The sequence below is a fragment of the Pelodiscus sinensis genome, chromosome 1 (genome assembly GCF_049634645.1).
Source record: "Pelodiscus sinensis isolate JC-2024 chromosome 1, ASM4963464v1, whole genome shotgun sequence".
Taxonomy (NCBI): Eukaryota; Metazoa; Chordata; order Testudines; family Trionychidae; genus Pelodiscus; species Pelodiscus sinensis.
This window is the reverse complement of record NC_134711.1, coordinates 315,966,340-315,990,894: the sequence shown is the minus strand read 5'-3', so window position 1 is coordinate 315,990,894 and position 24,555 is coordinate 315,966,340. Positions and strand designations below refer to the sequence as shown.

Genomic DNA, 24,555 nt, shown 5'->3' with positions numbered 1-24,555 from the left:
TTGAAAGTATTCAAGTATCATGGAGAAGAGTTTGCATTTAATTTTTTAATTAAATAGAAAGCCATTAAGCGCATGCTTAACTTTAAGTGCCAACAAGCTACTGCTAAAGTTAAGCAAGTACTTAAGAGCTTTGCTAGACTGGAAGTTTGTGGAATACACATGACTCATTACCATTATTATTTTTCAAAAACACTGTTACATAAATTTCATTAATAAAAGTCTGATTTTGAAAACACCAACAAAGGAATAAAACTTCATTCACAGAAACATGGATCTACTATTGTTATAAGAGCCTAATTTAGTCTTGTCCTTTGCATTTCAAAGGAACAAGGAAAAATTTAAACTCCTTATTTATCTGTGTTTAAAAATTAAGATTAATATTAACAAAAATAAACAGAGGCAGCTTGGGGGAACAGGAAATTATAATTAAACCATTTGTAATTCTGTCTGTAGCACAGAATAATATAACTGAGATCAAATTAGTTTAATTCCATGACTTTTATTTTGTAAATTGGATTATTAGAATTTGCATGAATTCTAAAAGTCATTTTTCAGGATACTGTCAGTCTTAAAGCAAACATCGTGCTTGTGCAAGGCTCTCTTTCCAAAAGTCCTATTTTATAACTAAGGGATGGAAAGAGAGCTGCAAGAGGTTATAAAAAGATCCAAAGACTTCATTAGTTCTGGTCCACATCAAAGATACATTTCTGGGATTATTACTGATGAGTCTGATACACACATGGAAGTTAAAATGGAAAGTCAAAGCACATGGTATGCTGTCTGACTGGACATTAATAAAGGTCTTACATCAGAACAAATGAGGGAGGATGATACCTTGGAAGAAATGAGCATAAGACGGATTCTTTTTAGTACAATGAGTAGTGCTTACTCAAGCACAAGGAAATAAAAATAAAAAAGGTCTGAGTTTGAGGCAGAAATAGCCATTCCACAAAAGTATGTGTCTTTTCTTGATTGCCAGTTAAATATGTAGGGAAAGATCTGATGTACTCTTTTTCTGGAGCTAGTTAAAATAACTGCTTCATGTCCCCATTGGGTAAGATCTACCCCAGTGCAAAAGTTCAGAACAAGGTTTTCTGCACAGGAGTAAATGTCGCCCATTGACATCAACAGGAGTTGTCAATCACTCGGAAAAGAACAGGATCAGGCTCTGAGAACTGGATATTTAGAACAAAACTCAAATAAGAATGCAATTTTAGTACAATTTCTAATCAGAAACTTTGTCTAACTAACCTGAAGTAAAATTAATTTCAGAATTAATTCTGAAAGCCTAATTATGCTGCCAATCACTTTGCTCTTTCCTTGCACATGCAATGCTTCAGTTTCCTTAGCAACTATGCCCAATTTATTTAGTTATCAAAATGAGTTGTTTCATTTTTGGGCCCAACTGCATGTGATTATAGTTCTGATATAGGCTATGATTTGGTAAAACACCTTGATCCATCAAAGTACTTAAGTTCATGCTAATATGTCACTGGCTTCAATGGCGCTTAAGCAAAGATTTAAATTTGTTGAATCAGGATGGCCTTGAGCACATGCTAAAGTTCTTTCCTGGACTGGAGACAGACAAGAGCAAGAACAGGCAAATACTGGCTTGCTGGCCGGATCTGGCTTGCCGGGACGAACCCCTGGCAGGCCTCGACTGCTATATTTACCTGCATCTCCGCAGGTACAGAGATCACATCTTCCATTGTCCGGGAATGGTGATCCGCAGCCAATGGGAGCTGTGATCACTGGTAAATACAGAGGCACAGGTTTAACCCTGGTGAAGTACCATTTTTTTATTGCCCACCCCTGGATTAGAGCTAATAACTTCCTACAGTTAGCAAAACCAAATTCATTTCAGCACTAAGGAAATGTTAGCTCCAAACTGCCAATTCCACCATAGGAAAAGCAGTCTCTTCAAGAATACTTTTTAGTCAGTTTTCATAATTTCAATGATAAACCTTCTTATTTGGAAAAGACGTTATGTAACCTAACTAGCACAGGCTGCCTCCCATGTTACCACACAGCAGAGGTAGCTGCATTTCAGGGGTGTATACAGTTATCTCTGTAGAGATAGATACCAAGGCTTTATTTAATTTTAACCAGAAGCAGATGATACCCACAAGGCCACAGGTTCCCCAAGACATTCAAGAAGATCACGCTAGGGTTCTTTACAGCTCTCTACCTATGACAGTCTCCAGAGACTTCTCTCTAAATAAAGCTCCCCATTGCAGAGAGGATTTGGCAGGAAAGTTGACACTGTGTGAGCGTGTACATATGCATATATCTCTATACTTAGAGAGAAAGAGAGAGAGAGATCCATGCTCTTATAGGGTATGTCTACACTACAAAGTTAATTCGAACTAACAGACGTTAGTTCGAATTAACTTTGATAGGTGCTACACTAGCACTCCTACCCCCTGGCTACTACCACTCCATGGACCCAACCTCCATCACTTTATCTCACTTCTCTTTCAACTCTGTTCTAGTTCTAGCTTTCACAGCCTCCTGCAGCAAGGAGTTCCACAGGTTGACTCTTTGCTTTGTGAAGAACAACTTTCTGTTACTACTTTGAAGCCTGCTACCCATTCCTTTCCTTTGGTGTCCTCTAGTCCTTCTATTATGGGAACTAATGAAGAACTTTTCTTGATGCACCCTCTCCACCCTACTCATGCTTTTATAGACCTCTATCCTATCCCCCCTCCATCTCCTCTCTTCTAAGCTGAAAAGTCCCAGTCTCTTTAGCCTCTCTTCATATGGGACCTCTGCCAAACCTCTGATCATTTTAGTTGCCCTCCCCTCTCCCACCCTCTTTCTTCCCCTCTCCCACCTCCTTTTCCCAGTCTCCCCGAGTTTTGTTCAATAAAGAGAGATTCTATTTTTGACCACACGTTTTCTTTATTTTGTACATCAGGAAGGGGGGCTAGAGAAGGGTAAGTGGAAGGAGGTGAGGGAGGAATGGGGTACGAGCCCCTGATGGGGAGGACTGGGCTGGCTCTGCGGGCTTCTGGGGGTGGAAGCTCTCCTGCAGGCCCCCAATTGCTCCCTCTCCCCAGATGGCAGCCTGCGGCAAGTGCAGCCGGTCTGATGGCCGAGTGCTGTGATGTGCCCAGTGTGGGCACCCAGGGAACTCCAAGCCAGGACTGCTTTGCAAGCAGGGCACCCCTGAGAACTGTCTGTCCGGGGTGGGGGTCGGGTCCCTTTAAGCACAGCCCTCGGCTAGCCTGAGACAGCAGCTCCACGCTCTAAGTCCTCCTCTGATGCCCTGCCGGCACTGCTTCCGGCCATCCTTAACCCTGGTTCAGGGTCCACTTAATGTGGACATGCTAGTTCGAATTAGGAAAACGCTAATTCGAGCTAGTTTTTTAGTCTGGATGCGTTAGTTCGAATTAGCTTAGTTCGAATTAACTAATTCGAACTAAGTTAGTTCGAATTAGCGCTGTAGTGTAGACATACCCATTCAGACAAAGATCTTTTTGATTTCAGTGGGGGCTTAGCTGAGAAGCACCAAAAGAAAATTGAGTAAAAAACTTTGACTTAGCCCCTTGATTATTAGATACATCCTTTTTATGTTCATTTTGATCTTTTAATAGGAAAGGCAGAGATCAAATACAATATACAGGGGTTTATACATAGCAATTTAAACAGAAGACAAAAGAAAAAAAAAGCTTTATCATGAGGCCCCATTGAATGTAGAAGCAATGGATAAGTCTGTAGTTTAATACATTGTCTAAGAAGCTTTGTCCAGGGTTCTACAGTTCTTGATTAGCTGATTTACACTGTACTAAATTAATTTGACACTGATCAGTCATTAGTAACTATATTGCTTTTAAGTAGTATGTAACTATGGCCTTCGTTGGCATTAATAACGACAGATAATCCCATTAAGTAAAAATTCTGTAATGAATAAGGCTACGTCTAGACTGCTGCTTTTTATCGGAAAAAGGTACGCAAATTGCACTCTGCAATTTGCGTATATTTTTCTAATTGTTTTTTCGAAAAAGGTTTTTCTGAAATTTGGCCCATCTACTCTAGGCCAAATTTTGGAAAAACCTCCTCTTTCAGAAGAGCCCTTCTTCCTCAGAAAACAAGGAAGACAGGGCTTCCAAAAGAGTGCGTCTGCTCTTCCGCAAAAAATGTCAGAAGAGCAGACATGTTCCCTGGACGCGGCAGTTATCCCAGAACAACTCAGTTGTCTAGACATAGACAAAGGTTACGTCTACATTACAGCCTTCTTGCAGAAAAGCTTATGCAAATGAATCACAGCGTGGAATATCGCCATGCTTTGTTTGCATAATTAATTAGCAGCCACTTTTCCGCAAAAGGCTTTTGTGCAAAAAGGAGCTGGTTAACAGCTCTTTTTTGTGCAAAAACCCCCTCGTGCGCAAGAGTCGTTCTTCCTCATTTTGCGCAAAAGGAGCCGTCTACACAGCTCCTTTTTGCGCAAAAGTTTCTTGTACAAAAGCGGCTGCTAATTAATTATGCAAATGAAGCGTGGCAAGATTCCATGTCGCGCTTCATTTGCATAAGCTTTTCCGCAAGAAGGCTACAGTGTAGACGTAGCCTAAGTGTAATTATTTAAGGCTTGATCCAAAGCCCACTGAAATCAGTGGAAAGACTTCCATTGATTTCAATGGGCTTTGGATCAAGACCACAGTCCTTGCCTCTTATTTACTTTTCTCCATCCCCCATCAGAAAAACTTTACCAAAACCAGCCAATAACTATAACTCTACTGGAATGAGAGATTTTTGATCTTATGGTCACTTAAATATGAAGAAACGGCATCACAGCACAAAGAGCTTTATTAAATTCAAATCTGAATTCATCTCCTCATCTCCCCTACATGATTCTTAGAGTGATGAAAACCCTGTACTTTGCAGACCCTGAAGATATTTCTGGCACTGATGCCCCCACTGAAAACACAATCAATGTTGCAAAACTCATGCTTGCTTGTGGAATAACATGTTGTTTTTTTAAATTAGACCCTGATTCTGCGTGGTTCTGAGCAGGCTCAGCATCTTTAACTTTAGCGGGAAATGAAGGCTGTCAGCAGGCATTTCATTTGGGTGTCCTTGAGGATACATTGCCAACTTCACTATGCCTAAGCCTGCAATGCCAACAGCTTTTAGTTAATACTTTGGTATCCACAACAATGACAACTACTAACCAAAAGAAATACTACAATATGACTGATGTATTGTTGTGGAGAAAGCACAGTGACAATTCTGGAGGCATCGTCATTAGGGCTTTTGTGGTAGAATACTGTACCCATATGAGATGTGGTATTGATATTCGCTCCTTGATAGTGATCTCATAGGTTTGCTGAAGACACACTCCTTATTATCATGTTAAAGGACATTAAAAGGATATGACATTTAGAAATATACAAAAACATGATTGATTGCTATTAGTTCTAGGCATGAAAAATTGGGAAAGCACCAAACTATGGTACTGCAGGAAAGGCGGTATGGGAATGATGGAGTATGAGTCTGGATGGTTGGACATCAGAGGCAGACATAGAAGACTCACAACATGGACACACACCAACCATACCTTCACTGGATCCTTTGCCTTTCCTGTCAGGTAACTCTAACCCTGTGCCCCCCGAGGGATATAAGGAGACGTCCGTTGGCACTGGCCAACTGCTGGCTGTGTCTTCCGTGATCTCATACATCTGCCCTTCCATCGGCTGCAGGTGCCAGTTTAGGCCAAACAGGTGCATGGCTGTAGTGAGCAATGAGAAAAGTCATCTTTTTCTGTGGGGGAGAGCTTCATAACTGCAGGGACACTTAGTAGACTCTCACCCTACTGCTTGATACTAATCACTGCTAAAAAGAAAAGCATGGGATTTATGTTATTTGACAGCTCATATGGGTTCTGCAATAACAAAAACATGCCAGTTTCTTCAGTCTGGTTCACCTCTCACACTAGTTTCACACTAGTCTAGCACTGTTGGTTTCAACGGAATTGCTCCTGATTTATGCCAGCGTGAGATGAGAATTGGACTCCAGATCACAGAATACATCTGAAGCTGGGATGGAAATTCAGTGAGCAATTTTACAACACTTAAGAAGATGTGATGTTATATTTACTTATTCATCAATAAATCCACGGAAACTGAGCCTTTGATGTGCACTGTCATATTAACAAGCTATTCTCCTGGCCCTTATTCATTTTTATCCAGTCCTTATACAGGGAAAGACAGTAAGAATTTTGACTGAGTAAGGACTGAGTAAGCAGCTTAAAAGTCAGCCATATATAATTCATTCTTTTACCATTAAGATCTTAGTTGTATGTGTCTAGCATGTAATACATGTGACCCAGCTCTCCCTGGGACAATTCCAGCTTTCTACTAATCATCCTGGGGGTTTAAAAGTGAATAACACTGATTGGATTTGTATGAGTCCAGGACACAACTCAGTGTAGGTTTCTGCTTGCACCAAGGCCATCCAGTGTATGCATCTGTTCCACAAAATTACATAAAGGCAAGTAAAGTTAAAGAACATGACAGAGCACTTAAAAAGCAAACACATGTATGGAGAGAAGCATGCTTATGCAATTAAGACGCACCCCCTGAAAACATGAAGGAAAGCAATGTGGCTTCCTGTATCGTTCCTTTCTTCCCGAACATAAACATTTCATATTTAATCACCATCCAGTTTACCTTCAGGCACTCAATGGCTAAATGATCCGATATTCAATGGACTTGTAATGACATTTTCTTATTAAGGGAGCGACTCCTATTTCACAAAATAGTTTCTCCAAGAAAATGTACAGTAATATTAACATCAGAGCCATTTAACATAAACAAAGAGGAAGGGAACAGCACATTTTCACTTCCTATACATGTCATTTTATTTATAAAAATATGCCCAAGTTTGTCAAACATCCCAATGATGAGTGCTGGGTTTAGTAAAGTCTCTGCATTGGAAAGGATCCATTTCAAGTGGATTGTAAAGGCATCTGAACAGTTCTTTTAAAATAAGTGGTTTGGACATACATAGCAAAATTAGCACTTACCACTATCTGGTTAAAAGTTAATTAGGACATCTACTAGCATGAACAAGAGTGTCTTTCTTCATTGTCAGTAGGTAATGGAAAATAAATAAGTTTGAGTGAAATTAGAACTTCCACTTTCCCGTGTAAACAGGGACTGGATTTGTTATCAAAACCCCAATTAATCTAGTAAGAAAGAAAAATTCACATAAACTCCCTCTCAGAAAGGAGAGACTCTCAGGAATCCATTCAAAGCCAAGTCATTTCAGATATAACTGTTGACTCAAACAGAAAACTTAGGATAGACTGGCATATGGTTTTGATTTGAAGGGGGCACATGGGTTTCTCCAGAAATGCTACATGAGAGTAAGGTTTCAAAAGGGGGTGGGGAGGTGGGGAGCAGTCCAAGTATGAATGACAGAGCCTTGGATATCAAACTGCTTATACATTATGTATATATATACTTCCATGGCCCTGATCATCACAGTATCTGAGTACCTCACAATATGTAATGGATTTTATCCTCACAATATTGCATGAGGTAGGAAAGTATTACCCTCATTTCAGGGATGAGGAATTCAGGCACAGAGAAGATGAAATGTTTTGCCAAGTTCACATAGGTCATCTGTGGCTGAAAGGGATTCCGAACCCAGGTCTAAGTACAATTCTAGTGCATTCTCCAGTAGACCATGTTTCCTGCCTCATACTCTGCGTATTACCACAGTATTTGAATGCCTACTAGTTAATATAGATTTCCTTCTCTTTTGTTGTCCTCCAGTAGGAATTTATTTGTTGTGGATAATTATTGTGAGAAAGCTAAGTGGAAGAAATTAGCATTGTTTGGGGAACATTAAAAAGATTATGGAAGTTGAACACCTTGTTCTACAAACAGGATAGAATGACTGGAAACCAAGACTACTGATTTTGTGTGTGTCGTTGGGCAAATCATCAGGTCATTCAATGTCTTATAGAGCTGCAGACTGTGACCATCATGATCATCAAGTCTGACCTTCTGGACATTGCAGGACATAAAACCTCAACCCACCCACTTCTGTAAATAGACCCATTAACTGTAGATGAGTTACTGAAGTCCTCAAAATCATGGTTTAAGGATTTGAAATTACAGAGAATCATGTGCATAATCCTCAGTGGAATACAATAGCTCCATTCCTTGAAGAAGAATCCACCATTTATCCTAGTTTAACCCTGCAAGTGACCCAGGCCCCATGCTGCAGAGGAAGATGGAACCTCCTCTCTCCTGGGTTTCTGCCAATATGACCCTGTGACGGCCCGCATGCTGGCCGGCTGGAATGGGGGCGCAGTGGGCCGCACAGGTGACGGTGAGCCCGAGGGGCCTGATGCTGCCGCTGCACCGAGGCACAACGAAGACCCTTCACCCAGCTGGGGCAGCGCCAACACCACGAGCTCGGATCCCAGCATACTGCCGGGCCAAGCGGAGGCATCGGGCAGCTGCCCGGAAGTGATGTGGGGAAGTCCCGCATCACGGAGTGGGCGGGGCCACCAATCAGCGTCTCATCCGGCAGGCCGATTCAAAAGGGCCTGCCGGCGCTGGCGAAGGGATATGGCTGGCAGTCCGTGGAAGGTGGGCAGTGAGTCCCGGATGGGGGACGCTGCCTTCCAGTGAGGCCCTGGGAGAGGCGCTGGAGGCCAGATTGAGGAACTGGCACCAAGAACCATGGTAGACACTGGGGAGCTGGAGGATGCCACCCAGGGGCCAGTGGAGGGAAGGAAGCAGCCCGGGGCAGGGTCCTTGTGGTGCTCGTGGGCTGACACATTTCGGGAATGCACCCCGTCAGCCGTGCAGGGAAGTGTCGACCCTGCACTTAGGACCCCGGGCTGGGACCTGATGAAGAGGGAGGGCCCAGGTCCCCCATCCCTGTGAGGAATGGACAAGGCAAAATCCGGGAGGGAGTACGAGAGTCCCAGGCAACTGGGGTATAGAACCCCGGAATGGACTGCTGTAAAGGGAACACAAGGCAATGGGCAGTTGGGCTTGCAGGGACCCCGTCCCGGACCCAGGTGGGGTGCTCATGCCCAGAGACCTGCTGCAAAAGAGACAGTTGGCAGTTGGGCTTGCAGGGCCTCCGTCCTGGACCCAGGTGTCCGAGTCAGAACTACAACAATGGCTGCCCGTTGCAGGGAGCCATAGCCTGTAATACCTCTAAGGCTGGTATAGGGGGCTCTGTCTGTGAGGTGGAGTGTTTTCCATATAAGGGCATGTAAATTAATAATCTTCCCCTGCTCGCTCCACCCATTGCAGTGAAAGATCAGCCAATGGGCTGACTTGTGTTCAGGCCTGCTACTCCACCCACTGCAGCAAAAACCAACCTATGGGGTGATAAGTTCACAGGCAATAAAACAGGCAGGCAGCCCCTCTCTCACTGGGGATTCACATCGAATGAACGCCTGGCCTGATCACGCAGACGCCTTGCACCCCCTGCTCTCGAGTCTTACTGAGTGTACTCCGAGTTGGTCGACCCGAGTGGAGACAGTTTATGAGCATGCGACCGGTACTTGTGTTCCTGCTGTCTCCAGAACTGGTATAACTCCTCCCCCCGCCATCATCCCTTTCCTAATTGATTTCTTAGTTGTCCTTATTGCTTGTCAAGTGACAGTGGTTAAAAAGTTACTAAGTTAGTTTATAAATAGTTGTGGTTTAGGGTTTTTACTGTTTCCTTGTATAAAGTTGTGTAAATAATCAGCCCTATGGACAATACCAGTGTTAATTCAACTGTTCCTAACCCCTGGGCAGTTATTGGGAATTATTGTGATTTAGAAAAGCCTCAGGGAATTGTTTTGTGTTGTCTGGCAATCTGTTTAATTTTTGTTCTGATGATTGTCTGGCGTCATCAAAATAAAATCAGTTTGTGCTTTTTAAAACCCCCAGTTGTGGTCTCATCCTTTCCGGCATCCCTTCGAACCTCGTGTATTACGGGGACTGACACCAGGCAGGGTGCTTGAGCCCAGGGGACTGTCACAGATCCAGAGGGAAAATTCCCTCCCAATCCAAATATGGCAATCTGTTAAGACCATAAGCATGTGGCCAAGACCCATCAGCCAGACATGAGGGCAAGAATTCGCTAGCTTCTCCATGTGTGAAAGGGGGCTATGAATGTTTACCTGTCTAACATGTATCTTGCTTAGCTTAGTTCATGCATGTTCTTAAGGATTTAAGGTCTTAGCTGGAAAGTCTGTTAGAAATGAAAAGTTATCATAGAGGCCTTCATTAAAAAGTCAGCCCTTGCCATGAATTAACAGATTTTCCCTCAAATAAAATAGGAAATTTCTGAGAGTGTGTCTAGACTACAGGGTTTTTTCGAAAAAAGTGGCCTTTTTTTCAAAAAAACTTCCCCTGCATCTAGACTGCTGCCACGCTCTTTTGAAAGTAAATCGAAAGAATGCAGCAGTTTTTTTGACCATGGAAAACCTCGTCTTATGAGGAATAACTCCTTTTTTCAAAAGTGCTCTTTCGAAAAATGGTATTATGTAATGCAAACCGTGCTTTCTCGAAAGAAAGCAACCAGACTGCCTGGATGATCTCTCTCCAAAAAAGCGGCTTGCTTTTTCGAAAGTACTGGTTGTAGTCTAGACGCCCTTTTTCGAAAGAGGCTTTTTTGAAAGTATGTTTCGAAAAAGTCTCTTTCGAAAGAGGCTTGCAGTCTAGACGTAGCTTGAGATAGCTGCGGTCCCTGTGCCTCCCATACGATGTGTAAAGATTACACGTTTAAAGTTTTTATGAAATAAAGTGTTAATTAATAAGTAATTGTTATTATAATAGCCCTTTGAATATTAAGATGGAGAAGAGTTCCTGAGTAAGCACAATTAGTAAACAGGGGCTGTTCAGCTTGTAACAGAATACTGATGAGTGTAGTGTATATACCTGGACAGGACAGATATATAGACCAATAAGATGTACCTATAAGTCAATTTTTGCATAATATGGAAACTAACCATAAAACTGTACTTGAAACCAAACCAGAAAGTCTGTGCTTGCTTTAGAAACTGGCTCCGATTTCAGTTCTTTCTCCATAAACAATAATATCTCACCACCTGATTATGCAATTGTGATTACTGTTTTACAAATACCAAAACTTTATGGTGTTGGAAGCTGGAGGAAGATTCTGACTCTCATTTGCTCTCCTATAAAGGCCTTCATCTTTCTGAAACGTCAAGTAATAACAGCAATGGATATTTTAGATCGTACATATCAGTGGGATATTTATAACTGTTGATGCGCACTGTTGTTTAAATGTTTTGAGAGCAGAACAATAAAAAAAATTCAGTCATGTTCACTAAAGTGATGTAAAGAATGAGGTCTTGAAACTATGGACAACAGACATAATCATGCTCTTTGAAGTTTTAATGGTTCCTAAAAGCAAAGTGAAGCCAAACAAGAAGTAGAGGCACCTGATGTTCTTAGCCTCCAGATCAATCTGAACCCATGTTCAACACTTTCTCTGGCTTTTTTCCTGCTCTGCTCTACTCTCAAAGTGAAAGTTCCATCTTAATAATTTCTCTCTCCCCCCAAACAGGATATTCAATAGTTGCTCTAATATTGAAGACTCCTGGGTATTAAAAGAGCACAGTGAATTAACATTCATTAAAATGTACCATTCACTGTACTAACATGTAGCTTTCACTGCCTAGGAAGCCATGTGCGTTTAAGAAGCCATGGTAACATTTTGCCTAGTTAAAAACACTCTTCTATTATTTCTTGGAATTGAAATACTTGGTGGGGAAAATACAGTGTATGTGCTCACTGGACCAAATCAACCCCGTTGCCACAGTTCAAGACACACTAGTGAGACAAATGACCCATTAAGCTTCAATTTTCAAATCAAATCCTCTACTTTTAAATGAAATAAGTGCTGGTGAAAGATGTGTGGATTCTGAAATCTTCTGAACAGGTAACAGCACACAGTCAGTGGCAGGAAAAGCTTCCCTACCATCACACCTGCAGCAAGCCTAAACCTTGCTTTGAAGGGGTGTCTCTTGGTGGCAAGGGATTCCAGCTCTATGACCTTTCATGTCGTGGCTATTCTGCTGACTGAACCAGTAAGAGGGCCACTTTACGCCAAAATATAGTGGTGAAGTGGGTTTATAGGCACTAGAGTCACACTCATTTTAGAAAGGACAGTAGATGGAAACTTCAGATGGTGTCATTTTATTTCTCATAGCTAAAAAATGTTACCTTTCAAATGGAAAAGAAGATGATGGCTCACAATTTTTATAAAAATATTTATAAAAATAATGGGGAGTCCTATGGCACCTTATATTTATAAAAATAATGGGGGAGTCCTATGGCACCTTAAAGACTAACAGATTTTTTGGGCATAATCTTTTGTGGATAAAAACCAATGCATCTGACTAAGTGGTTTTTATCCATGAAAGCTTAGGCCCAAATTAATCTGTTAGTCTGTAAGGTGCCACAAGACTCCTAGTTATTTTTGAAAATACAGACTAACATGGCTACCCCCTCTGAGATCTGTCATAAATTTTATGTCATACAACAGCATTCTTTTTCGGCATGGCATTATTCCTATTATATAGCTCTTCTCTGTGCCTGTGAGCTTCATTGTCTGTTGTTGTAAAGCCCAATAAAGTAGTAATGGGATTCACAGTTTGCTTTTCAGAGGCACAGTCTTATTGATATGTTTCCATTACAGCCATTGGCTTATGACACAGAAAAACAAAGCAGCCAAAATCATGCTCAGCATACTAAAGAGAACATGGGATAGCATTTAAGATATAAAAAAAGACAAAGAAGGATGGCAATTCACACAGTCAACAAAATGGACATCTCTTGGGACAGGCTGATGAAGTGAGGGAGTTAGCAGAAAGAAACAGATGATTGTGATAGATCACAGGGAGAAAAAAAGACAAGACATGTTTAGTGAAGCATAAGAGACCCCCAGAAACCACAGAAGTCAGCAGAACCCTGAAAAACTCATTGCTGCCCTTTATTAGATTGTTGACTTGCCCAAGCGGGCAAGGTAAGTGTAATAAATAACCAAAACAATCCATTACAATGCTTGACATTAAGGCTCAATTGAAAGGCTATGGCTGAAGACACCAGCTGCTTTCCATTGTGTTTAAAGGGGGACTTGCAATGTGCATTTACACTGTGGGCTCATAATCTCTTGCTACTATTTCCTACACTGTTCTTAATAGGGTCAGACCCCAAAGTTAAGTCTCACCACTTGGTCATTCCTTATTCAGAGGAAACTCCCATCCAAAACCAAGAAATGCATAAAAAATAGCAACAGTTTCAGGATTTGGCCCTGAATTATTAAAAAAGCATTTATCAGAATATACAGAGGCTCCTGGGAATACTGAATGAATGAATGAATGAATGAATGAATGAATGAATAATAACAACAGGAGGAGGAGGAGGAACAATGTCCAGGGAGGGTATGAATGTCAGATATCGAACTCCGACTGAAATTCAATGGGATTTGGATGCCTAATTCCCATAGTCCCCCAAATGCTCTGAATTTGGATTCTGTCTTATATCTCAGGAGGTAAATACACTTGAATCTGAGTTAAATATATAGGAATAATACAGTAGGTTAGGCAGGTCCGGGAGTGGTACCATATGTGATAAAAAGCATAGAGTCAACATCTTAAATTAATCCAACTGTACCATCAAATCTCCACAGATAGAAATTCCATGCTTGAATAATAAGAGTAAAACTGTAGGAATATGTTATTGACCACCCAATCAGGTTGATGACAATGGGAACTGCTCATGGAGATTAGAGAGGCTGACAAAACAGAAAACCCAATAATAATGGAGATTTCAACCACCCTCATATTAACTGAGTAATGTCACTTCACGACAGGACAGAGAGATAACATTCTGGATATCACAAATGACTGCTTCTTGGAGCAGCTAATTGTGGAACTCACAATGGGAGAGGCAATACTTGATTCAGTCCTAAGTGGAGCACTAAATCTAAAGCACTGTTTTGTAATAGCAGCAATAATATAATTAAATGTAACATCTTTGTAGGGGGGAAATAGCAAAGAAACCCACCCACAATAGCATTTAACTTCAAAAAGAGGAACTACATAAAAATGAGGAAAATTAAATGAAAATTAAGAGGAATAGTCACAAGAGTGAAATGCTTTCAAGCTCCAAGGAAATGTATTCAAAACACCATAAGAGAGGCTCAGGCTAAATGCATGCCCCAAATTAAAAACAAAACAGTGAAAGAACCCTTCCCTTCCCCCCCCCCCCCAAAAAAAAAAGCCACCACAAGTTAAGTGGAGAGTGAAAGAAATGGTTAGGACAAAAAAGCAGCCTTTAAAAGTTGGAGGTAAAAACCTATGGAGGAAAACAGAAAAGAGCATAAAGTCCAGCACTTTATGGCTACGTCTACACTGGCCCCTTTTCCGGAAGGGGCATGTAAATTTCACTAGTCGTCGTAGGGAAATCCGCGGGGGATTTAAATATCCCCCGCGGCATTTAAATAAAAATGTCCGCCGCTTTTTTCCGGCTTTTAAAAAAGCCGGAAAAGAGCGTCTAGACTGGCCCCGATCCTCCGGAAAAAGTGCCCTTTTCCGGAGGCTCTTATTCTTACTTTGAAGGGAGTAAGAATAAGAGCCTCCGGAAAAGGGCACTTTTTCCGGAGGATCGGGGCCAGTCTAGACGCTCTTTTCCGGCTTTTTTAAAAGCCGGAAAAAAGCGGCGGACATTTTTATTTAAATGCCGCGGGGGATATTTAAATCCCCCGCGGATTTCCCTACGACGACTAGTGAAATTTACATGCCCCTTCCGGAAAAGGGGCCAGTGTAGACGTAGCCAATGTGTAAAGTATAATTAAGCAGTCTCAAATGAATGTAAAGAATAATTAACAAAAGACCAAAAAAAGTAACAGGAAAAAAAAAAGGCAGATGCAGATCACCTGCCAATCAGTGGGACACCAGGACACTTAAGGTGAAGAAGTTAAGTCTTCCATTAGTCTTCACTGCAAAGGATGTGAGGGAGATTCTCACATCTGAGTCATATTTTTTTAGGTGACAAATCTGAGGAACTGTCTCAGATTCAGGTGTCAGTAGATGATGTTTTTGAACAAAACTGATAAATTAAACAGTAATAAGTCGCCAAGACCAGAAGGTATTCACTCTGAGAGCTCTGAAGGAACTCAAATACGAAATTGCAGCATGACTAACCTTGATATGTAACTGATCACTTAAATCAGTCTCTGTACCAGATGACTAGAGTATAGCTAATATAATGCCATTGTTCCTGACGCAATCCTGGCTGCCACAGACCAATAAGCCCAACTGCAGTATCAAGAAAAGAATGATCAGATACATAGATGAACATATTTTGTTGGGGAAGAGTCAACACGGATTCTGTAAAAAAAATCAGGCCACACCAATCTATTAGAATTTTTGAGGGATTCAACTACTATGTGGACAATGGTGATCCAGTGGTTATAGGGTATTTGGATTTTCAGAAAGCTCTTTGACAAAATCTTTTAAGCAAAGTGTGCAGTTGTTGTAGACATGTCAGTCCCATGATATTATAGAGATAAGGTGAGTGAGATAAAGTCTGAACAGAGGATCAGCTCTGTGCAGTTCACAAGCTTGTCTCTCTCACCAACAGAAAATGATCAGATAAAAGAGATTACTTCATCTACTTGTCTCCCTTAGGCAAACTAGGCAGTTATAAAATAAAAGAGACAGGATAAAAGAGGAAACAAAGGGTCAAGTTCTCACACTGAAGAGGTATAAATAGAGGGGTCTCCCAGTAGTGTTCCCTCTATATTTTTATGTCCATGTGTGGAATGACTTTTATGTTCACCAATATGGGGGGGGGGTAGTGCACAGAGTTCTGTAGCCCCCCATCTAGGAGCTGGACCTGCTGTTTCCTCACTGGTCACAGATATGTGCCGGCTGGGAGGGTTCCTTCTTCTGCACCCATTGCAGCTTCCAAACTTTGGGATAGTCATCTCTCCCATCTGCGGCCCATGTTCTGGCTGTTAAGCCCTGCATGGGGACTCAGGGCTGCAGCTGAGAGAGACAACTCTCCCCAAGTTTAGAAGCCCTGAGTCCCCAGGCAGGGCTTAATAGCCAGAACATGGGCCGCAGTTATGCTGCTTAAAGTGAACTTAGTCCCTCAGGGATCTGTATTGGGACTAGTGCTGCTCAACACATATCAATATATGATTGGGAGAAAGAGGTGCACCCTTTGGGTGCGTCTACACAGCAGGGCTTAACTTGAAATAAGCTACGCAAATTGAGCTATGTCATCTGTGTAGCTTATTTCGAAATAGGGAGCATCTACACAGCACTTATTTCGAAATAGAGCACTCTTCCTCCGATTTCCCTTACTCCTTGTACAATGAGGGTTACAGGAGTCAGAGTAAGAAGTCCCCAAGCTTGACAGTATTTCAACATTATTTCGAAATAACTGCCTGCAGTGTAGACATGGACTATGTTATTTTGAAATAACACTAGTTATTGCAAAATAATATTGCTGTGTAGATGTACCTGAAATGACAAAATTTCCACTAAACTTTTTAAATATAAAATTACTCAAGATAGTTGAGTCCAAAGCTGACTGTGAAGAGTTACAAAGAGATTTCCCCAAACTTGGTGACTAGGCACCAAAAATGGAAGATGAAATTCAATGTTGATAAATGCAAAGCAATTCATAGTGGAAAACATAATCCCAACTATACTGTGCATACAAAATGAAGAGATCTAAATAAGCTGTTACCACTCAAGAAATGGATCTCAAAGTAATCTTGGATAGTTCTCTGAAATCATCTGCTCAATGTAAAGAAACAGTCAAAAAAGCTAATATAATATTAGAAAACAAAAGAGATAGCTAAGAAGACAGAAAATATCATAATGCCTCTATATAAATCCATGGTAGACCTAATCCTTGAATACTCTGTGCATTTGCCCCATATAAAAAGACATATTAGAATTGGAAGAGATACAAAGAAAGGCAATAAAAATGAGTAGGGGTATGGAACAGCTTCCATTTAAGGACACAATTAAAAAGACAGGGACTTTTCTCCTTGGAAAAGAGACTCTGATATGACTGAGGCCTACAAAATGAAGGAAGGTGTGGAGAAAGTATAAGGAAGTGTAATTTACCCCTTCATACCATAACACAAGAATCACAGCTCACACAGGGTACATCTAGACAGCAGTGCTATTTCGGGATATGTCCGGTATCCCCGAAATAGTGTTTTCCACATCTTAACAACATGCCTGTTATTTGCAAATGCAATCGAAATAACAGGCTTGCTATTCTGATGTCTTGATAAACCTCGTTCCATGAAATAAGCTTGAAATAAGCTACGCAATTTGCATAGCTCAAATTGCGTAGTTTATTTCGAGCTACTGCCGCCGTGTAGATGCACCCTCAGTGAAATGACTATGCAACAAGTTTAAAAGAAACAAAAGGCAGCACTACAACTACACACACAGCACAGTCAACCTGTTGTATTCATTGCCAGTGGATGTTGTGAATGCCAAAAGTATAACTGATTACAAAAAAGAATTAAATAAGTTCCTGGAGAATATGCCCCACACTGGCTGATGGTCAGGGATGTAACTGCGTATCAAAATGGCCAGAGATGTAACTGCATGCTCTGGGTGTTCTTACTGCCAGAAACTAGGACTGGATGACAGGGGATGAATCATCTAGTATTTGCCCTATTTTGTTCATTACCTGTTGCACTGGACATTGTCAAGACAGGATACTGGGTTAGATGGACCAGTATGTAATTGGTCTGATTCAGTATGGCCACTTTTATGTTCCTATGTTAAACAAAGAAAGAGAAAGGGAGAAAGTGCACATGCAAGCTTTGGTAAAACCAAGCTTTCCATCACAACATCTCCTTCTGGGTACATCTAGAGGCTTTTTTCAACAGTGGCTTTGTTGAACAGGAGTGTCTAGACTGTATAATGCAGATTGAAAAAGCGATCCGCTTTGTCGAAAAAGAGCGTCGACTTCCAGACACTCTGTCAACAAAAGAAGGCACCTGGAAGTGCTTCTGGCAGCGTTAAATTCCAGATGCTACTGCACGCTCTTTGCAGAGACGCGTGCTTAAAGAGATCCTCCTGGACAGCCGTTGCTCTGCTCCTGCTTCTGGCTTGCCTACCTCCTAGAGGGAAACAAAGCTGCTGCAGTTTTTGCTCTGGTTGCTCTGCTTCCTTGGACACCACAGCAGTTTATTTTCAGGTTTGGTTTTGTGCTTTGCACTGTGTTTTTGGCCATGGAGCCTAAGCTGCCCCTGGGCAGGCGATGGCCCCACACTGTGATGCTGGATGTTGTGCTGCATCTGCATCATGACATTTGTGGCAGAGCTGGATTCAGAGCCCAGCTTTGAGCCCCTCACTCAGCCTGCCACCCGCAGCCCCCAGCCCCCACTGCCCTTGCCACCGAACTTATTCCTGGAGAGGTGAGTTTGGAGGCTGAGCACCAGTTCTGACTGGTGAGACTGGCTTGTTATGCAGCAGTGGGACGACGGCCAGTGGCTCCAAAACCTCCAAATGAGAAAGTCCACCTTCCAGAAGCTCTGTGCTTGGCTTGCCCCTGCCCTGAAATGCCAGGACACCCACTTGTGGGCCTCCACCCCCCTGGAGAAGCGCGTCGCTATTGCTCTGTGGAAGCTGGCCACCCCCGACAGCTACCGCTCCATGGGACATCAGTTTGGCGTGGGGAAGTCTACTGTTGGGGCTGTCTTGATGGAGGTAAGTCACTCTTGGGAGACAGTCCATGGGGGCGGGGACGGGCAGATAAGGGGGACGGTCAGGACTGGGCACTGGGAATGGGGGAAGAGGTGGGAGTGGAAGAAGCCTTCCTGGCCTCACCCTGTCAACAAAAGAAGGCACCTGGAAGTGCTTCTGGCAGCGTTAAATTCCAGATGCTACTGCACGCTCTTTGCAGAGACGCGTGCTTAAAGAGATCCTCCTGGACAGCCATTGCTCTGCTCCTGCTTCTGGCTTGCCTACCTCCTAGAGGGAAACAAAGCTGCTGCAGTTTTTGCTCTGGTTGCTCTGCTTCCTTGGACACCACAGCAGTTTATTTTCAGGTTTGGTTTTGTGCTTTGCACTGTGTTTTTGGCCATGGAGCCTAAGCTGCCCCTGGGCAGGCGATGGCCCCACACTGTGATGCTGGATGTTGTGCTGCATCTGCATCATGACATTTGTGGCAGAGCTGGATTCAGAGCCCAGCTTTGAGCCCCTCACTCAGCCTGCCACCCGCAGCCCCCAGCCCCCACTGCCCTTGCCACCGAACTTATTCCTGGAGAGGTGAGTTTGGAGGCTGAGCACCAGTTCTGACTGGTGAGACTGGCTTGTTATGCAGCAGTGGGACGACGGCCAGTGGCTCCAAAACCTCCAAATGAGAAAGTCCACCTTCCAGAAGCTCTGTGCTTGGCTTGCCCCTGCCCTGAAATGCCAGGACACCCACTTGTGGGCCTCCACCCCCCTGGAGAAGCGCGTCGCTATTGCTCTGTGGAAGCTGGCCACCCCCGACAGCTACCGCTCCATGGGACATCAGTTTGGCGTGGGGAAGTCTACTGTTGGGGCTGTCTTGATGGAGGTAAGTCACTCTTGGGAGACAGTCCATGGGGGCGGGGACGGGCAGATAAGGGGGACGGTCAGGACTGGGCACTGGGAATGGGGGAAGAGGTGGGAGTGGAAGAAGCCTTCCTGGCCTCACCCTGCGGTGGTGCGGGGAGCACGGGAGGGCTGTCTGAGGGGGGGCTCTTGGAGTCTGAGAGGAGAGGCATGGGGGAGCACATCTCATCACCCCACACAACTCCTCTAATGTCCTGTTATGTGTGTTTGTATTTGTACCTTTCTGCAGGTGGTGATGGCCATCAACTCAGAGCTGTGTGGGGAACACAGGCTGATGTGGAAGGGAGGCACTTTGAGCAGCCCTGGACAGCTGGCATCCGGCAAGCCCACCATCTGGCATTGCGCCTTTGAGAAGCCCTGAGGGAGTAATTCTCCCAAGGAGCCCAATGATTTCCCCCAGGATCTTCCAATTGTGGGATTGCCCCATGCCCCAGTGCCTTCTTCTCCAAAACCCCTCCTGGCCCCACATTCACACCTTGTACGCATTCATCACACACTGACAACAGAGACAGGTGTTGGTGAAAAAATGTTTACAGTTTATTTCACCGTTGGTTTTTTGAAAAAATAAAATACTCTTTTGTTCAGAAAAATAAAGTGTTTGTAAACAAAGTAAAGTGCTTCCCTTCAGTGACTCACAGGTGGGAAGGGAGAATGTCAACCTGGAAGGGGGGGGGGAGGCTTAGGGCTGAGGGTGTTGCCTTGAAGAGCCCCTGGCACTTTGGCTGCGGAGGCCTTCTCGCAGACAGCCATGCATGCAGGCTGGGATAGTAGGGGGCTGGGCAGGAGGTGGGGCTGTACCTGGGTCTGGGATGGCAGGGGCTGGGGGGGGGGGGGGAAGAGCAGATTGAGCAGGAGGAGCAGGACCAGGGATAGGACTGGGGAAGGCCATGGCCTCCCAAATAGTAGCGCAAATCTCAGTGCGCTGCTGGACAAATTTGTCCAGCAAGCACCTGCACCACTCTGCCTCTACCTCCATTCTCTGGTTCACTGTGTCCTGCATCCCTTGCAGGACCGAGATGTGCTGGCATACCAGGTCCAAATACATGCGCCAATGCCAATGGGTTCCCTGCAGCCGTCTGGGTGGTGGGGCAGGTTGGCGCTCCCCTCCTGGTCAGCTGGTCCGGCTATGGAGGACAAGAGGGAAAAGTTGTCAGTCATGCATGCTTACACTTTCCCTGACAGGACATGCCCTCCTTCTTCTCAGCAGTCAGTGCCTGTCCTACGGTCAGAGGATGCTCATGTGCATCTCAGTGAGGCATGGTGTGGCCTGGCCAGCAGCCACGGCCTCCCTGGAGCCCAGGTGTGTAGGCCACTATCATGCCGCCCCTCACACACACCCCATGCCCAAGCAGCACAGACAAGTGTCAGGCCACAGTTGGGGTTCCTGCAAGTTGCTAAGAGGCCTGAAGCTGTGTGGCAATCCCAGCATCCCTAACCCTTGCCTGCACCTGGCATCACTGCCTGCAGGAGCAGGTGGTGCCTCACAGCCATGCGGGTGCCTGTGCGTAGGACAGCTCTCCCTGAGTTGGCCATGTGTGTACCTCCACCCCAGGCTGTGATCAGCATGACATGTCACAGCACTGCACCATCCACTTGGCTCCCGCCTGCCCTGCCCTGTGTGTGTTGGACCCTCACAGCACTCACCTGATGTTCCCTCCCTGGTGTCTGAAGTTGCCTGGGAGGCCTCCTGAGTGTGGGCATATGGCTCCTGGGTCAGGGTCGCTGTGCTCCTGGTGGTGTATTCCGCTCCTTGGAGCTGCTGGTCATCTGCTGCGGTCTCACCCTGGAGTTGCAACCAATGCTGCACAGGGGTCTCCAAGCCAGATTCCACAACCCTCTTGGGAGGCAGGGGTTCCTCTGCACTCAGGATCCGGTCCAGGTCCTTGTAACAGGCACAATAGTTTGCCGTTTCCCCAGAGCAGGAGCTGCGCTCACGGGTCCTAATGGACCCCTGCCGCAGCTCCCTCACTTTGGCTCTGACTTGGTCTAAGGAGCAGGGGTGGTAGCCTTTCTTTACCAGGCCATCAGCCATTCTGGCGTAGATGTCAGCGTTCCTCTGCCTGGACTGTGGGGCCTGAAGAGCCTCCTCCTCGGACCAGAGCTCCAAGAGGGCTTTTATCTCGGGCCCAGACCAGGAGGGTGCCTGGTGTTTGGTGCTCCTGGCTTCCTGTGGGGATGTGTCCCTGGAAGGGCCAGGAAGAGCTGTGCAGTCAGGGTCCTGGCTGGAGCTGGCTTGCTGCCAGAATGCTAATCCGGGTGCCTGTGCCTTTTAAAGATGGCTACAGGCAGGAACAATAGAGTTGAAAGCTGTGGCAGGAGTATCCATCAGGGCTTCTTCCTGAAGGCCTTTATTGTCGACATAAATTCTTCCCTGCATTCTTACCTTTTGTTGACAGAACTCTGTTGACAAAAGAGTTATTCCTCGTAAAACGAGGTTTACCGCCATTGACAAAACTGCCACGTTCTGTCGACTTACTGTCGACAGAATGCAGCGGTAGTGTAGACACAGGTATAGTTTTGTCAACAAAAGTAAACTTTTGTCAACAAAACCCTGTAGTCTAGACACATCCTCTGAGTTGAAAAACTAACATTAAAGGCTTTGCAAGTGCTTCTGCAGGTCCCAATTCTGATCTCAGCACAGCAAATTCTTTGGCTTTTATGGAGTACTTCTGGGACTCAATAATAGCTAAACCAAAGCCCATGGGAAAGGAGCACTTTTCAAAAGGTAGTACTCTCTCCCCCCTAGCAGCACCCAGGTGGAGAGAGCAGAGAAGAACAGAACAGAAAGAGAAGGAATAGGTTATTGGGACAAAAACAATGAATAAAGAGGAAACAGAATTAAGAAAGAGCAAGAGAGAAAACAAGGGAATATAAGAAAGGGAGTACGTTAGAAAAGAGTGGATGGAGGGAGGTCATGAGCAAGGGAAGTGAGGCGCAACAGACAGGAAAAATTGGGGGCTCACACATGTAATGGGAAGGTTTTTAGAACAATCCGTGTATCCAACTTGCTTCTTCTGTCTTCCATTTCTCTTTCTTTTTTTCCAGAGTTGAACAGGATGTAGCCTTTTCTAATATAATTGCCATTGGGCCAAAACATCATGCTGGCCCTTTGTAGTAACTATATCTTTCATGTGAGAACTGCTATTTTTTAAAACAGTTCAAATACTATAGATTCCACCAGTGAAGTACTCAGGGCTAATTTTGCCGCAAGTAAATCTATTTCTTTCACTGCTATCTCTGGGATAAACTTCACTGTAATTATCTGAATAACTGTCTCTCTCTACACTGAAATTATATGATTTTTGAAGAAGTGGAAGAATTGACTGCTGCTGAATTAATCATACTTTTCTGGCATTCAATGTTGTTATGAAAAGGAGTCTTTTAGCATGAAATAATCACTCATTTTGTCAATCTTTCAATAAATCATGGAAAAGGCCCATAAAATGAAGGGGAAAAGCAGCAAAATAGACATTAAAGGAAGCAAGCAAACAAACACATTTCTCCTGAGTGCCTGTTGCCACTTTACTAAGTGGAACCCCACTTTGCCCTGATGGCTGTTCTGGGAACTAACTTATCAGTAGTTCAAGAGCCAAGTGACTCTCATGGCACAGCTTGAGTCAGTAGACAATACAGATGGCAAGACTGGGCCCTCATCACACTCCCTCACATTGTTTATATAAAGTTAAACACATGGTGAGGACAAGTCCCAAGTTGTGATGTCTTCACTTCTTTCCAGCACACTACAATGGCTCTGACTTCTGCTCCTACCAGCAACAAAGACAATACCGCCTCTCAGCATGTTTTGTTCTATCCTGAACTGAACAGAATACAACCCAGCATAGGTGCCAACTCTGTGGGTGCTCTGGGAATGGAGCACCCACGTAAAAACAGTGGATGCTCAGCATGCACTGCCAGCCCTGAGAATCAGCTTTTGCCCTTCCCTCTCAAGTGACCAGTTGTTCAGTGATGTGCAGGAGACCCTTGGAGGAGGGAGAACAGTGAGGGTCAGCAGCGTTCGGGTGAGGAATAGGGTGAGCACAGGGCAAGAAGAAATGGGATGAGACTTGGGAGAAGAGGTGGAGTGAGGAGTGGCAAGAGGTAGAATTCAGGGTAACACGCCCTTCTGCCCCCCGCTCTCCCAGCAACTCATAAAGATGGTGCCTGTGCATCACAGGTAACCACCGCCACAGAAGGCTTCACCTCTTTTCATTATGAGAGAAGGGGTAGAACATGGGGTGCAAGGCTCCCACTCGGCTGAAACTGCCCTGCATTAGCACAGCCTGTTGGAACTTGTTCTATGTATGAACCATTCACCCAAATAAACAATGTAAGTAACTTTTGGGCTGGGATAACCTTACTTTATAAAGGACAGGAATAAAGAGTTGGGCTCCAGGCTACCATTTCAACAAGAAATCAAAGTAGAATTTTCCGATCTCCTTTGGAAACCTCTCCAGATGTTACCACCAATCACCAGCCCCATCCTCCCAAGAGGTTACTTGTACGGATTTTAAATTTGGAGTAACTGACTAATCGAATAGTCGATGAAAATTGCATTGACTATTCGATTAGTTGATAGGGCACTTTCACCTTTGAAATATAGCAACAACCCTAGGGCTGTTGCTACACTTCTAAGGTGAAAATTCTGCAGGGAGCATAGGCCTGTGCTCCCCATGACATTTCAAAGCACCGCATGAAATGCACCCCCACTGACCCCAGACTCCCCGCAGCACTGCCGCTTCGAAACATTCCGTGGAGCCCGGGATCTGGCCCCAAGCTCTACTTGTCATTGCTGCTTTGAAGTACCCCTTTCTCTCCTTGCCCTGCTGCCTCTTTCTGATAAAGGCAGAAGGGGGGGGGGAGGCAGAGAGAAGAGGCAACTAGTCGACTCAACTATCCGATAAGTATTTGCTTATCAGATAGTC

At 44.2% G+C, this 24,555-nt stretch overlaps 1 protein-coding gene across 8 annotated transcripts in view; it reads right to left on the bottom strand.

The window, feature by feature from the left end:
- Positions 1 to 24,555, bottom strand: part of TENM4 (teneurin transmembrane protein 4) — an 858,468-nt gene that overhangs the window by 221,183 nt on the left and 612,730 nt on the right. For 7 of the 8 annotated variants that reach the window (XM_075919469.1, XM_075919465.1, XM_075919466.1 and 4 more), the window contains one exon: positions 5,558 to 5,728. The exons of the other annotated variant lie outside the window; for it this stretch is intronic. In XM_075919469.1, the coding sequence (XP_075775584.1) occupies positions 5,558 to 5,728 (171 nt within the window). The remainder of the gene's footprint in view (positions 1 to 5,557; positions 5,729 to 24,555) is intronic. 8 annotated transcript variants of the gene reach the window in all.